Consider the following 15257-nt stretch of genomic DNA (forward strand, 5'->3'; position numbering starts at 1 on the left):
AAAATGAGCTCAGTCACAACCCTGACTTCATAAGGCAGTTTCCAGCGATTATTTAACCCAAACTGCAAATAATTCGCTTAGAACAGTACCAATAAATATTCATTTTTATTATAATTACTATTAGCCTTAAGTTTTTTTTCAGGATAAATATTTAAGTTCTCTAATTTTGTTCTCATATGGCATAGTTCAGAGCACTTTGTAGTCTCCACAGCCAACTTACTCTCTTCTGAAGACATTTAAGTTTGTTTTTACCTTCTGTCTTTCTAAAGGTGTGTTGTTGTTCAGGATAGGATAAAACACTGGGTGGGTTCTGATCTACACACATAAGGAGGGAGCTTTACCTTCTTGTTATCAGTATCTTATATGTTGGTTTCATTAGGTCAATTTTTCGATTTTTTGTACCCACATCACCCCATTGACTTTTAAAGCCCGCTTTTGACTCAAAACCTGGGTGTTTTTCACAAAGACTTCTTGTGAGTCACATGCTCCCCTTCCTGTGTTCACACAGTTTGTTTTCTCTCTTTGGTGGGGGAGGGGGAGGGCATACTTGTTTAATTGTATCCTGTTTCTTCAGCTCATCTCTCAAGCCTATCTAGTTTTTGCAGGATTCAAATTCCTCACATGTATCCTTTCATCCTCACACCATCTCAGATATGATCATTTGCTTCATTTATTCTTATACAAATGATTCATGAAATTGAGAGCAAGGTCAAGGCTCAATATAGAGCCCACATTCCCTTCAAGCATTGCCTGAAGTCCAGGAGTTGCTAAAACACAGAGAATTAGCTTCTGGTACTCCCCCTGTACTCACCTACATGGCCTTGAACAACTTATTTTTATTCTCTGGGCTTCTATATGCTCCTCCGTGATAAGAGGAGATTAGGTAAAATGATATCTAAGGAATCTTCAAACTCTACTCTTCATGAGTCAGTGATTCAAAGGCTGCAGGCCCCGAAGAATCAAGAGAATGTTAACTCAGGGAAGCTAATCTGTTTGCAGCCCCACATTACACACATCTGTGACACCACAGTCTCAGAGGGAGTCTGATGGTATAAGAAGACAGCACTGACCCCGGAGTCCCATGGTTAACAAGTGGCACCTGAAGCCCTGACACCTGTTCCCTGGCTCTCCTCCAGGAACAAGGTCTAGGGCTGTGAATGAGAAGACGAAAGTAGTGTTAAAATGGAGAATGACCATGAATCAAAAGTCAGGAAGTAGTGAGATCGAGGCTGGGGTCTTTTAGGTTGCAGCAGACAACTTGGGCGAAGATGCGAGTTCGGCTGAGCCAGTGGGGCTGCCGGGCTGTTTATCTCTGAGTAACATCAGCACCAAGGAACAACAGCCCTAGCTCCATCTCAGGGAGTCACAACAGGATGTGGCTTGACATTTACCAGGTCCTGCATCTGGGGTGCCTGTGAAAGTAGCTCCCCCCACCCACCTTCTGAGTATCAGGAGAACCACACTCACCACATCCTGCACACCCCATGCTGCTCTGCCTACCTCAGCCTCTGGTCAGCACCCTGGCAATGGAAATAGAACAAGGGGGAGAGAACAGGGTCTCTAGAGGGGAATCTAGGTATTGCTGTAAAACCCCTGCCCCCAATATGTCTTTTACACCTGATGGAGGTTATTCACAAGATCAGAGGCTGCTGTGGGCACCATGGAGACGGTAGGGAATGAGAAAACAGCTGCAATAACTGCCATGACCCAATTGGGGTCCTTTCTGATCCCACATCACTTAGGCAACTCTCTTCTCCCACCTGGCCCCCAAACTCCCGCCACCGCTGGCTTCCCACTTCCTTCCCACTTCCTTCTACTCATGTAATGAGAGGTGTTAATGAGTCACAGGAAAGGGAGTCCTAGAAAATCAACAGACTGCAAACGGACAGTCTCTGGGTATTTGAGAGGGTGTCTGTGCACTGCACAGACTAGGTTTCTTTCGGTTTCATCCTCCAGTTGCTAAGGCCTGTAAGGCTTGTGTGATGGATATTTTCTAACTCATGTGGGTAAGAGGATGAGGAAGAACATAATGTAGGAGAGAATAAAAAAAACCAGAGAAGTGGAAACCCCCAATAACTGGGTATATAGTAGGTCAAACTTGCTTTGCAGAAGTTCAAGGAGCTATAGCATGTTCAACCCAAACTATAAAATACTGGGAACAAATATTAAGTGGCCCCATTTCAGTGCCACCAGCTTCTCAACCCTGGGCATTTCCTGTCTTCCTCAAGCTGTCTAAAGGCCCCAGGGGGGTCTCCCCATGAATCCTATGGGTGGCTGAGATCTGTGTGACGTGTCTTGAGGAGAGTGCCTCTAGCCACCAGCGTGTGGTCCTAGATCATCCAGGTGCAAGTGGCCCAGGAATGAGATGTGGGGAAATAGTCGTCCTGGCACATCTACAAAATCAGAGCCAAGATTGGAGTCCTGGAAGCTCTCCTAGAAAAGAGACAGCCTCATCTGACTGAAGGGGCAAATGAGGTTGATGCATTCCTGGCAAGAGACGTCATATCTGAGCAGGATCCGCCATCCTGAGCTAGTTTCCTTTGTCCCCTGAAACTACAATGACTGTGGATTTCTGAGCCCTAGATGCGATGGGAGTAAGATTTCTATGCATGAATAGGGGCAAAAAACAGGAAGGATATGAACTTGTTTTGATGAATTTAGATGTCTTTCAAACCCCTCCACCATGAGCCTCACCTTACCTATCAATGCTTACCTGTCTCTAGTGCACCCTGTGCTATGATCAGGACTTTGTTCTCACTGCTTTTCCAGAACCCACAGTATTTGCTGAGACCTGCACATTTCTACACAAACTGCCAGGATGTTATTCCTGCTCAGAATGTCATTTTGCTTATCTAAATAATAGCCTCCTAAAAAGCTAACCCTAGAGAAAATTTTTTCTCCTTTGTGAAGTTTTCTAGAACTTTTCTGCCTCAAGTCTCTTACCAATTCCACTCGACTAGTACTGATTGCCTGGATGTTTTCTGTTAAGGATTCTGAAGCTGCCTAAAGCCCCAACAGAAAAGACTGATAATCAATATCTGAATAGGCACAATGTAAGTACAAATTTCATGGTTTTGCCATTCAAGTATATTCACCATTTAAAAATATTTACTACATTCTTGTGGTTTATAATTTAAAACTTTTAAAACAAGTCTTTCTCTTGGGTAAGTTGTAATAAAAAAAATCTTACAAGCTTAAAGAGAGGAGGACAATGTCTATTGAAAATTAGACCCTGTAATATAAACACCTTCTCATTTAATACACTTAACAATTCAATAAGGCAAGTTTTACAGGTAAGGAAAATTAAATCTAGAGAGATTAAATAACTAGCTCAAGGACATAACAATTAGTAAATTTAGACTCAAAAAATCAAGTGTTTTGATTAAATCATGCGGTGACTCTGCCCAGCACCATCTTGAGTATACTTCATTTTTCTTGTTAATGGGGATGACTCACTGTGTCCAACACACAATAGTTGCTTAATACATATTTAATCCTTAAAGTGCAATAGAGACCCTTGGATGTCATTGCACGCTCTCTTGATCGCGAGGCGTCTCTGTCTCAGGTTTCCTTCTTCAGATTAAATGCTGCTGGAAATAAACACATCCGGATGTCCTAGATTAAGTGATGCCAGGAACAGAGTTCTTGTGCCCCCTGGTGGAGGAGAAGAAACATTAGAAGAACACCCTTTTTAAGAATAAGGAGGACTAGGGAGGGATGAGGGATGAGAATGGAAGCCAGGTTGCCAAGGTAACCATAGCACCTCTTCTCAGCCATCCACATCAGCCCTTTCCTCTCCCTCATTTCCATCCAAGCAGTTTCTCTTTTTTAGGACTCTACTGCTACACACACAGCCTTTTTCTTTATTCTCAGTCTTGTATATCTCTTGGATCACCATCTGTTCCTCTGTTCCTTCTGGGCTACAGGAGAAGGAATGGAAGAGAGTACAACAGGACATTTTTTTTTTCGAGTTGGAGTCTCACTCTGTCGCCCAGACTGGAGTGCAGTGGCCGCTCCCGGCCACCGCAGCCTCGACTTGCTGGGCTCCGGCTATCCTTCCCCCTCAGCCTTCCAAGTAGCCAGAATTACAGGCATGCGCTACCATGTCCAGCTGATTTTTTGTAGAGATGAGGTTTCGCTGCCCAGGCGGGTCTCAAACCCACAGGCTCAGGCAATCCACTCACCTCAGCCTCCCAAAGGCGCAGGATTACAGGCTGAGCCCCCGAGCCCGGCTCAGGACATTTTTTAAAGTCCAAAATATTCACTGAAATTTCTAAGTATATGTTTCTTATACCAACAAAGTCATATTTCCACCCTGAATGAGAACAGTCTCCTGAACATCTCGCCCCTTCCCTGGCTCAAAGCCTCAGGCCCAAACCACCACAAAATTTCCAGTCTCAGCAGAAAAAGCAATGACAGGAGACTCTCCAGGTGATGAAATTAGCCAGTTAAGTAACCTGAGTTAGCATCCTCTCGTTCATTTACCAAGCCGCATCCTGTCACAGGTGTACTCTACTTTTTTCAGCCACATATGCACAAACGCCCTCCTCAATATACACCAACAGGTATCTGGAAGCATAAAGCATCAGGCAAGATAGAGCACACTGTGAGGGTTGGAGAATGACAACCTAGGGTCAGACATCCAAATGTTGGGAACTTGACTATGTCTAGGCAATTCTCAGGCTCTGCACACATTCAATTTTTTGTTCTACCTAAGAACTTAGTGATGTTTTTTGTAGGATTATGGCTTGATTCAGCCATTCTCACATCAGCTACCAGTCAGAAACCCAATCACAAATATCCTCCACCCTTCCCTTAAGTGAGGGCTCCTGGTGAGGGTGGTTAGATTCAGGAGAGGGTGGAGTTTTTGCACAGATGTCTGCCCCACCCAGCTCAGTATGATACTCCAGGCACAGAGATAGAAGCCAGAATCACTGAGGAGGAGCTTCTTAGAACTCAAGATGAACTGGCCATCTTGGGGTCTGGAGGCGGAGAGGTTCTGGGGCACCTCAGAGTCTATCTGGTCAGCACTGATGGAGTAGAAGAGCAGCTGGAGGGACCCCCCTGCAGACTGCCGGTACCAGTATAAGTTGGGGCTTGATGTCCCCTTCACGATGCACTCCAGAGAGAACGGGCTGCCCACAAGCTGCACCATGGTAGCTGGCCATTGATGAATGGTCTGAGCTCCAACCCCTGTAGGAAGTATAAAGGGACATTTAGAGAGGAGCATCCCAGCCTGGCTTGCCTTCCCCAGAGAGGTGGTTCAAGCTCTTCTGTGGCTCAGGCACATGGAATCAACCACGGGAAGTAAATTGGGAGAGCCAAGAGTGCAAAGTGTCACAGAGCCTGGGGAGAGACCAAAAGAGCAAATTCCTTCCCGGAGGATAGAGATAACCAAGACTCAGCACACCAGCCCCTAAGAATAAAGTCCCATATCCATCCAGGCAATTGGAGGAATGTGCTCAAGAGTCACACCAACCACTGAGACTCCACATTCACAAGGTTGGGATGAGGGTGAAGATTTGGAGAGGCTTGCCAGAGAAGAGGACACCCACCTAAGAAAGTGCCCAGGAGAGGGGCAAGGAGAGAGCAGAGCATAGTCCAAGCCAGCCTTTCTCCAGTTAGTCCGGGAGGCACCTCCTCTCTTGGACCAGTAATGTGGCCGCACCCCTCCCTTTTGGAGATGTGCTGCCAAAATGAGTCTGGTCTTTTCTTGAGTGTGAATCACCCTTACCCTGGGAACCAGCTGTATCCTGCATTTGTTATCTTCCTCACAATCCTGCTGATGTCTGGTATGTAAATATATTAAATGACTCATTATTTACCTGTAAGCAAGAGGTAAGTCTCTAGGTCCCCAGGGAGACATCAGAAGTCTCTGTAACCATCAGAAAACTGATGCTGGCAGGTTGATGGAAAGGGATTTTAGTCTATCTGTAGGTGGAAGCTAGAGTAGGACATATCATCTGGATAGCTGAAGAGAAGATACAAGGAGATCAGGATTCAAGAGATTTAGGCCTTTGAGGGCATTCAAAACAGAAATGCTTAGTTCTGAGGGAAGGAAGCTGCTATAATAGTCAACCAAGGGGTTGCCTGCGTTGTCTTCATCCAGTGCAGACTGGAATTGAGAAGCCGGCAGACAAAATTGACTACTGAATGTATCAAAGTTGGAATCTGTTTTCCATGTGCCTCTAATGGCCTGCCTGTATCCAGTTTGTCCTCTAAATGCAACAAGAGGTAGCAAAAACATCAGGAAGCCTTGGAATCAAATGCATCTGAGTTCACATCACAGCTCTGTTTCTTGTTGGCTTGGGAACTCTCAACAAACACTGAACCTCAATTTTTTGATCTATAAAATTAAAATAATGATGATAATACCTACAAATGGTTGAAAGATGCATTTTTTCCTGGTACACTGCAGTCATTTGTACAAGTGTTGGCTTTTTTTTGACTCTATGGAAAGTCTGACCTGGGCTCGGTGGCTCAGCCTGTAATCCCGCGCCTTGGGAAGCTGAGGTGAGTGAATTGCCTGAGCCCGCAGGTTCGAGACCCGCCTGGGCAGCAAGACCTCATCTCTACACTAAATCAAAAAATCAGCCAGGCATGGTAGCACATGCCTGTAATTCCAGCTATTTGGAAGGCTGAGGCAGAAGGATCGCCGGAGCCCAGCAGGTCGAGGTTGCGGTGGCCGGAAGCGGCCACTGCACTCCAGTCTGGGCAACAGTTTGAGACTCCAACTCAAAAAAAAAAAAAAAAGAAAAGAAAATCTGTGCCTACAGTAAAGACTAGGAGATTTGCAATGGGAGTAGTGGAGGGCGGGGGCTGAAGGGACTACAGAGCCACAAGCAACACTGCTAAGCTACAGATTCACAATAGCTAAGAACAGGAATCTGGTAGGCAGTGGGTATGATCCTATTCAGCTGAAATGATACACAGGATCCCAAGATGCCTGGAGGACAGACAACACGCCCTGGGAAGCTCTTCTCTCTGTCTTTGCTATGCTCTGCATTCCGAAGGATTCCTTTTCGGAACAATTATTCAATTTGGGTTGGATGCGGTGGAGTGGTTTAAGGTGAGGACCTAGGAAAGGAAGCAGTAAAAGTGGGCAAACAGGAAAAATAAGCCTGAAGCAAATTAGGCATTTGTAATGCTTTCCTATTTCATCAGTGTCTAGTGATGTAATATATTTGTTATTGTTACTGATGCTGCAGTAACACAATTCCAAGTTAATGTTGGGGTTCTTGTTTCTGACAGAGCTTCAGCTGTAACACATTTTTCTTGTTTGCATTTGAATGCACTGTATTTGTAGGGGTAGTTGTTTTTTATCTTTTCTAAATGGAATTAGTCCTCTTATACATTTATTTAAATGATAAGTGGTAAATGTAGTTTGCTTTTAATGAACATCTGAAACATATGAAAAATAGCTATAGCCAACAGAAGAAGGCAATGATGTTCTACAGTTGTTCAATCTCAATTTTTAATAAATCTCCTAACAGGACTCTATATAATATCTATGCATGTCAGGATTGCAGGGACTAAGCCTAAAATGAACATGTACACACATTGCCTATTCCTCCCTTTCTTTTCATTTCTGTTCTCCTTCATTGCTGGTTCTGAAATTTTTATTTACTCCTGAGTGGGGATGGGCGTGGAGGTAGGGTGGACAGAAGGTGGCAGGAGATACAGGGAGAGAGAATGAAAATTGCTCTTGCTCTCAATGGGACCACATTATGTTTTCACTTGACTGGCAGTCTTTCACACCGGCATAGCCCGTGAGACCTGCTGTAGCTCATCAGTTGCATCAGCTCAGTGTCATTACCATGCAGAGACAGCAATGCAATCTTCTTCCTTAAAGATGGTGCAGCAGATTGGAGGGTGAAGAGAGACATCAGTCAGATCAGAGTAACTAGCTGGCTCCTGGTTCCCTGATCATTGTGACAACTCAGTAGCTGGAAGTTCCTTCCATATGGCTAATGCCTTAGAAGAAAAATCTCCTCAGTCTCCACCCCCATCTGCAATATTGCTTGTTCATTCAATCATTTAAGTCATTCATATATTGAGATGTAAATGGGACATGATCCCTCTACCCTATGACAGCAGATCTCTGAGCAAGAGGGGTCTGGCCTAGATGAGGTGCCCACCAGGCTGGCTAATGGAAAGCTGGCTTGAACTTTGCTCTTTTCCTCCCTTGCCCTTTTCCTGAGCAGAAAAAGGTTAAGTGCCCAATTGTTTGGCAAGCCTCCTTTCAAATCCTTTTGTTACCATCTTGGGCTTCTTTTTCCACACTAGATTTTTAACCAGTCACTACTGGCAAGATAAAGTTTTATACATGAAAAGAATGGCAGTAAGAGCTAATTCATCTTTTTTTAATTTTAAAACTGAAATCTATCCCTATATTTTAGATTTGGAAGATTCTAGTAGAGTCTATTTAACAGAAGAGTCAAAAATTACCTGGGTTGATAAGCAGGGAGGAGTCAGCCAAAGAGATACTTTTGATTTTCCTGAGCTGTACCTTACCCTCTGCTTATCCATGTCCTCATCAAGGAAAGAATGAGAAAGAGGCAGAGAGGGAAGATTGGAAACTCTAAAGTTTTGATAGCAGAGGATAATTGTACTTATTTCCAGAATGAGATAAACAAGGTCCTAGGTTCCCACATGTCACACTGATTAAAGACTGGTAAGTAGGAATGCCTTGTGGTCAGAGGAATAACCACTCCTAGAGATGTCTAAGTTTTAAGCCCCAGAACCTGTGCATATGTCAGGTTAAGTGGCAAAGGAGAATTAAGGTTGAAAAGGGAGTTAAGGTTTCTAATTGGGCAACTTTGAAATCGAGAGAATAGTCTGAATTATTCAAACAGGCCCCAAGCAATCTCAGGGTCCTTAAACATGGAAGAGGGAAGCAGAAGATTGTGAGGGAAAGAGATGTGGTCTTGGAAGTAGGAAGAGAGATGAAATGCTGCCAGCTCTGAAGATAGAAAGGGGCATGAGCCCAGGAATGAAGTTGGCCTCCCAAACTGAAAAAAGTCAGAACCCATATAAAGGAATCTTGATTTTAACTGGATGAAATCTGTGCCAGATTTCAGAACTGTAAAACTTTAAGATAACAAATTCTATTGTTTTAAGCTACTAAGTCTATAGTAATAGCAGCAATGGAAAAGTAATACATGGCTCTAAAATGTATCTTAACAGAGGGACCTGGGGTAGTCTCCAAGAATTCCCAAAGATCTCAGGATAAATCAGGAGCAGCCATGTTCTCATTCATATGGAAACGGATTAACTGAGAGAAGCCATCAAGCCTGAAGAGGCATCCTGGTTGTAATGTGAAAGATACAGTATCATGGATCAGCAGAGACTGAGAGACAGATTGATACACTGAGAGGCAGCAGATATCAGTGGGGATAGGGGCTGATAACTGGTGCAAATGGGAATTCTGAAGAAAAAGACCAAAGACCCTCACAGTGCCTTGATACTTCATACCCCCCCCCATACACACACCCCCACCTAAGGATTTAGATACTAACGGGGGAGAAAGGGCAAACGAGAAAAGCATGAATTGTCGTAGAAACTCCTATACAACTATGAAACAGGGGCCTAGATATAAAATTGTTTTAGTTGTAGAAAAGGAAATTACAATTTTTCCACCCACATTTGAAGCCCATGAATTTCATATCCAGCTTACATGCGTATAAAATTCAAGGTTAATGCTAAGTGGACAGGAACCCAGAGCTGTGAATGGCTCTTTAAACTGTTTTAAATCCTTCTGCCTCTAGAAAGGCTTATAGGTGGGTAGGTAGGAGCTTTCTGCTCTGAGGAGTGAGGCTGGTCTTTCTTATTCATTCAAGGCTGGGAAAGGGAGAGGCAGAGCAGGCTACCAGGCTGCCTGGGATTTCCCCAGGGTGGAGTGTCCCGGGGATCGGTGGAGGGTTTCCACCTGGAGTGGGTGCTGGGATGAACCAAGATGGTGACCCAACAGAACGGAGAAGACTCCTGGCTGCAGAGGCACCGAGACACTCATGTGACTCTCCCAGAACAGCACGGGGTCACCGAGAAGCTAAGATTTGCACAGGGCCAGGCTTGTCTCTGAACTTTCTCCCTTCCCAGGAACTTCTGGTTGTGCCATCTGACAGCAGAAAACAACCATTCCAGCAGTGGAGTCATGGCTAGACACTCGGCCTCCCTGGATTTTGGTCACTTGTCTGTCAAATTAGAAGTCTGGGCAAGGTGGATTCTATAACACAAGCCTCCTGTGCCACTTGAGATGTTTGCCCCTCAACTTCCAGTTTGGACAAACTCGGGGAGCAGCCTGTTCCTTGGGACAGACCTAAAGAACTCAGCTTGCAGTGGTTTCACAGTCCTGCCAGTCTGCTCTCCCTTCAAGGCCTGCCCTCTGGATTTGAAAGACTCCTTTGGAAAAAAAAAAAAAATTCAATGTTAGATAAGTGCTGTGGAAAACAAAAAATTAAATAAAATGAGATACTTGCCTTCCAATAACTTATCTGTTGAGGGAGATAAAAGGTGGGAAAGTCCAGATAATAAGTACTAAAAGAAATTAGGAACTTCAGGCTCCAGTTAGATAGAGGAACTTGTACCCAACCCATCTTCTGTATTATTTTCCTTGAGCTTCTATAATAAAGTACCACAAACCAGGTGGCTTCAGACAATAAAATGTATTGTCTTACAGTTCTGAAGTCTAGAAGTCTGAAATCACAGCTATGCTGTCTCTGACATCTAGAAGAAAATTCTTCCTTGCCTATTCCTCACTTATGGTGGTTTGCTGGCAGTTTTTTTACATTCTTTGGCTTTCAGCTATATAACTCCAAATTCTGTCTTTGTCATCATGTGGCATTTTCCTTGTGTGTCTCTGTCTTCATGTGGCTGTCTTTTTACAAGGACATCAGTTGTATTAGGAGTTTATAGTAGTCCAAGAAGACCTCATCTTCACTAATCACATTTGCAATGATGATATTTCCAAATATGGTTACGTTCTGACGTACTAGGGATTTATATGTCTACATATCTTTTCTGAGGGGACACAATTCAACCCATTATACCTTCCAATCATAAATACGAAAACAAAACAACATATATGAAACATTCATTTTCTAATATTGAACAATAGACAATGCAAGGCTGTGATACATAAGAAAAAGGAAAGAAATGAGGTGAACACTCTGATCACTCATTTCAGTTTTCTACCCAGCACTTTCTGGGTTGCCACACAGAGAGAAGGAACCCAAGCAGAGCATGGGAACCTTAAATTCTCACTGGGTTGAGGCTATAACTCAGAAAGGAGGCGACGCATTGAAAGAGCCCCAGAAATTTTCATTCAAGAAGTCTCCTTGAATCTTTGACTAAATACTAAGCTGGCATGTGGAGGGTGAAACTTTACAAGACCAGGCAAAGAGTAAATACAGGGAAATTATAACTACTGGTGAACTTAATATGAATAATTACCAGAGCTTGCCCAAGGTCAAGGGATATATAGCTCTGAACAATCAGAATAGCATTGTTGAATATGTGGAACATTTAAAGACACCCTAGAAAGTCCTTTTTTTTTTCTTTTTTTGAGTTAGAGTCTCACTCTGTCACCCAGGCTGGAGTTTAGTGGCACAATCATGGCTCACTTCATCCTTGACTTCCTGGGCTTAGGTGTTCCTTCTACCTCAGGCTCCCAAGTAGCTAGGACTACTGGCACATGCCACCATACCCAGCTAATTTTTTTATTTTTTGCAAAGATGAGATCTTGCTATGTTGTCTAAGCTAGTCTCAAGCTCCAGGGCTCAAGCAGTCCTCTTGCCTTAGCCTCCTTAAGTGCTGGGATTACAGGCATGAATCACCATGCCTGGTGAGAGCCCATAATTTAGAGTAGGACTCAAACAACCTGGGAAAGGGAAAAGCAGACAAGTTGATCTGCAAGTAAATTAATTCCCTACTAGAATAAGGGTCAGCAATCCTTAAGAAAAGAAAAAATATCCAGATAATTTAAAAGGTAATTTTATCATGTTGAGCATACAGTCATAAATCATTACATATACTAAAATTCTGGAAAAAGTATCTATGCTCAGCAGTAATAACAGTCGATAAAAATTAATCCATAAATGGCAGATGACACAATTAAAAGACTAAGACTTTAAAATGGCTCTTCCAAATATGTAATAAATAATATGTATTGTGTCAAAATACCTCCTTCTATACCCAATTTGTTGAGAATTTTTACCACAAAAGTATGTTGAATTTTGTCAAATGCTTTTTCTGCATCTGTTGAGATGATCATATAATTTTGTTCTTCATTCTGTTAATGTGGTGTATCGTATTTATTAATTTGCATGTGCTGAACTATCACTGCATCTCATGGGTAAATCTCAGTTGATCATAATGTATGATCACTTTAATATGGTAAATTCAGTTTGCTAGTATTTTGTTGAGAATTTTTACAACTACATTCATCAGGAAAATTGACCTGTAATTTTCTTTTTTGTGATATCCTTGTCTGGTTTTGGTATCAGGGTGATGCTGGCCTCATAAAATGAACTTGAAAGTATTTCCTCTTCTTCAATTTTTTGGAAGAGTTTGAAAAGGATTGGTATAAGTTATTTGCACGTTTGGCAGAATCCAGTAGTGAAGCCATTAGGTCTTAGGCTATTCTTTTATGGCAAACATTTCATTATCAATTCAATCTCCTTACTCATTATTGATCTGTTCAGGATTTTTTTTTCCCTTCACAAATCTGTTTTGGGAGGTTATGTGTGTCTAGGAATTTATCCATTTCTGCTATGTTATTCAATTGTTGGTGTATAATTGTTCACAGTAGTCTCTTATCATTCTTTGTATTTCTGTGGTATCAGTTGTAATATCTTCTTTTATTTCTGATCTTATTAAAAAAAATAATCAAGTAGTACAAATTATGTTCTCTCCCGCCAGAGGAATTATATTAGAAATCAACAGTAGAAAATCTCCAGATATTTGGAAACTAAATACAAAATATAAACTACTTATAGGTCAAAGAACAAACCAAAGGAGGAATTTTAGAGTATTTTGAAGTAAATGAGAATGAAAACCCAATAAGTCAAAAACTGTAGAATGCAGCTAAATCATAGAGGGGAACTTACAGCACTAAAATTCTTATATTAGTATACAGTAAAGGTTTGACCTTGCCCAAAGAAAGTTTTGGTCTTCCCTTTCACCCGGGTTTTTTGTAGTAATTTCTAAGCCCTTGGAATGTCCTGCTTGATGACATTATCTTTGTTTATATGGGGGATTGGGCCATGCCATACAGTCTATGCTAACAGTGATTTATACTAAGGACTTTGGGCCACACAGCATATAAATGTGTCCAGTCCCCAGTAAAAACCTCTGGACCAGCTTTCCAATAAGAGCCTTGAAAACAAAACTCAGATGAACTTTCATGGTTGTCAAAACTTTATGCATATTGTCACACATTATTGCTGGGAAAAATGAATGCTGTTTGTATAACTCTACTGGACACAACTGGAAGCTGTATGCCTGGTGTCTCCTGAACTCTGCTATATGTATCTATTCCCTTGACTAACTTTAATCTGTATTAAGTCACTGTAATAAACTCTAACCATGAGAACAGTGACTTTTAAAAAATTCTGTAATTACTTCTAGTGAATCATTAAACATAAGATTGGTTTTGGAGATCTCTTGAATTTGAAACTAGAAAATGAAATTTCTTAAATCAATGTCTTCAGAGTCTACCATAAGAAATTTAAACAAATATTTGAACAATTGACTTTCAAAAAAACTGAAAAAGCAATTCATTGGAGAAAGAATAGTTTTTCAGTAAGTGGTTCTGGAGCAATTAACTAGCTATATGCAAAATAATAATAATAATAAATCTTAATCCCTATTTTATATACCAACACAAATTCACTCAAAATGTATCATACATCTAAATAAATGTGCGAAAATTATAAATGTTCTAGAAGAAAACATGAGAGAAAACTTCAGCAATATTGGGCTTATTAGTAATTCTTAAACAGAACTATAAAAGAAAAAAGTTAAGCTGAATTTCACCAACATTTAAAACTTGATGTTGAAAGGACACTATTAAAGGACTAAGAGGACAAGCCACAGACTGGGAAAAATATTTACAAAAAATATACCTCATAAAAAATTGTATCTAAAATACAAAAGCATTCTTAAACTCAATAATAGGGAAACAACTCAATGAAAAAGTATACAAAAGATTGGAACAGATACTTTACCCCAAAAGATATTAGGATGGCAAATAAGGACATGAAGAAGTCTCAATATGAGTAGTCATTAGGGACATGTGCATAAAAATGAGGTATTCTACAAAACAAGTCTAGTAGGTAAATTAAAAAGACTCATCATGCTGTTTTTCAAGTTTGGTGAGAATGCAGGGTAATACAATTCTTTTTTTTTTTTTTTTGAGACTTGCTCTGTTGCTCAGGCTGGAGTGGCTGGGCTCAGGTGATCCTTCTACCTCAGCCTTCCAAATAGCTGGAAGTACAGGCATGTGCCACTAGGCCCAGCTAATTTTTTGATTTATTGTAGAGATGAGGTCTTGCCAAGAGCAATCCTCTTACCTTGGCCTCCTAAAGTGCTGAGATTATAGGCGTGAGTCACTGCACCCAGCTGTGACAAAACTTTTGTACACTACTTGTGAAAATGTAAAATTGTACAACCAGTTTATAAAACAGCTAAAAAAAATTCACTATACAACCACCTACAATTCTACTTCTAGTCATGTGAACAACAACAACAGCAACAAAGGCATAGGTTCACATAGAGCACAAATATTCATAACAACTTTATTTTTAATAATCAAAATTGGAAACAACCCAACTGTCTACCAGTGGATAAAGAAATGGTAATAGATACACACAATAGAAAATTATTCAGCAATAAAACAGAATGGAAATAACATGAATACACGGATAAATCTCAAAATAATTATGATGAATAAAAGTAGAGAAACAAAAAAAGAGTACCATATTTTATAATTCCTTTATATAAAATTTTAGCAAATGCAAAGAAGTCTGTAGTAACAACATATCAGGAACAATGTGAAGAGAGGGACCAGGTTATAAAGGACCACAGGAAACTTTTGGAAGTGATGTATAAAGTCACTACCTTTATTTTGATGGTGTTTTCCCAGGTGTTTACATATGCCAAAAATTATCACATTGTACATTTTAAATATGTTTGTCAAATACACCCTAATAAACCTGTAAAATAATTATTTTTAATCAGTGTCTAGCAATAGAAAACCA

At 41.2% G+C, this 15257-nt stretch overlaps 1 protein-coding gene across 1 annotated transcript; it reads right to left on the reverse strand.

Annotated features, from left to right (window-relative positions):
• Positions 1–1032: 1032 nt before the first annotated feature.
• On the reverse strand, positions 1033–5688 carry LOC103270219. Its single transcript, XM_021717451.1, has 4 exons — positions 5556–5688; positions 4777–5193; positions 4486–4569; positions 1033–1151 (listed from the first exon to the last, which is right to left on the reverse strand). The coding sequence occupies exons 1-4, from the start codon at positions 5596–5598 to the stop codon at positions 1033–1035; spliced, it is 663 nt and encodes a 220-aa protein (XP_021573126.1). The 5' UTR covers positions 5599–5688.
• Positions 5689–15257: the final 9569 nt, after the last annotated feature.

Source organism: Carlito syrichta, unplaced genomic scaffold, assembly GCF_000164805.1.
Source record: "Carlito syrichta isolate Samal-C Ts95f unplaced genomic scaffold, Tarsius_syrichta-2.0.1 Scaffold309764, whole genome shotgun sequence".
NCBI lineage: Eukaryota > Metazoa > Chordata > Mammalia > Primates > Tarsiidae > Carlito > Carlito syrichta.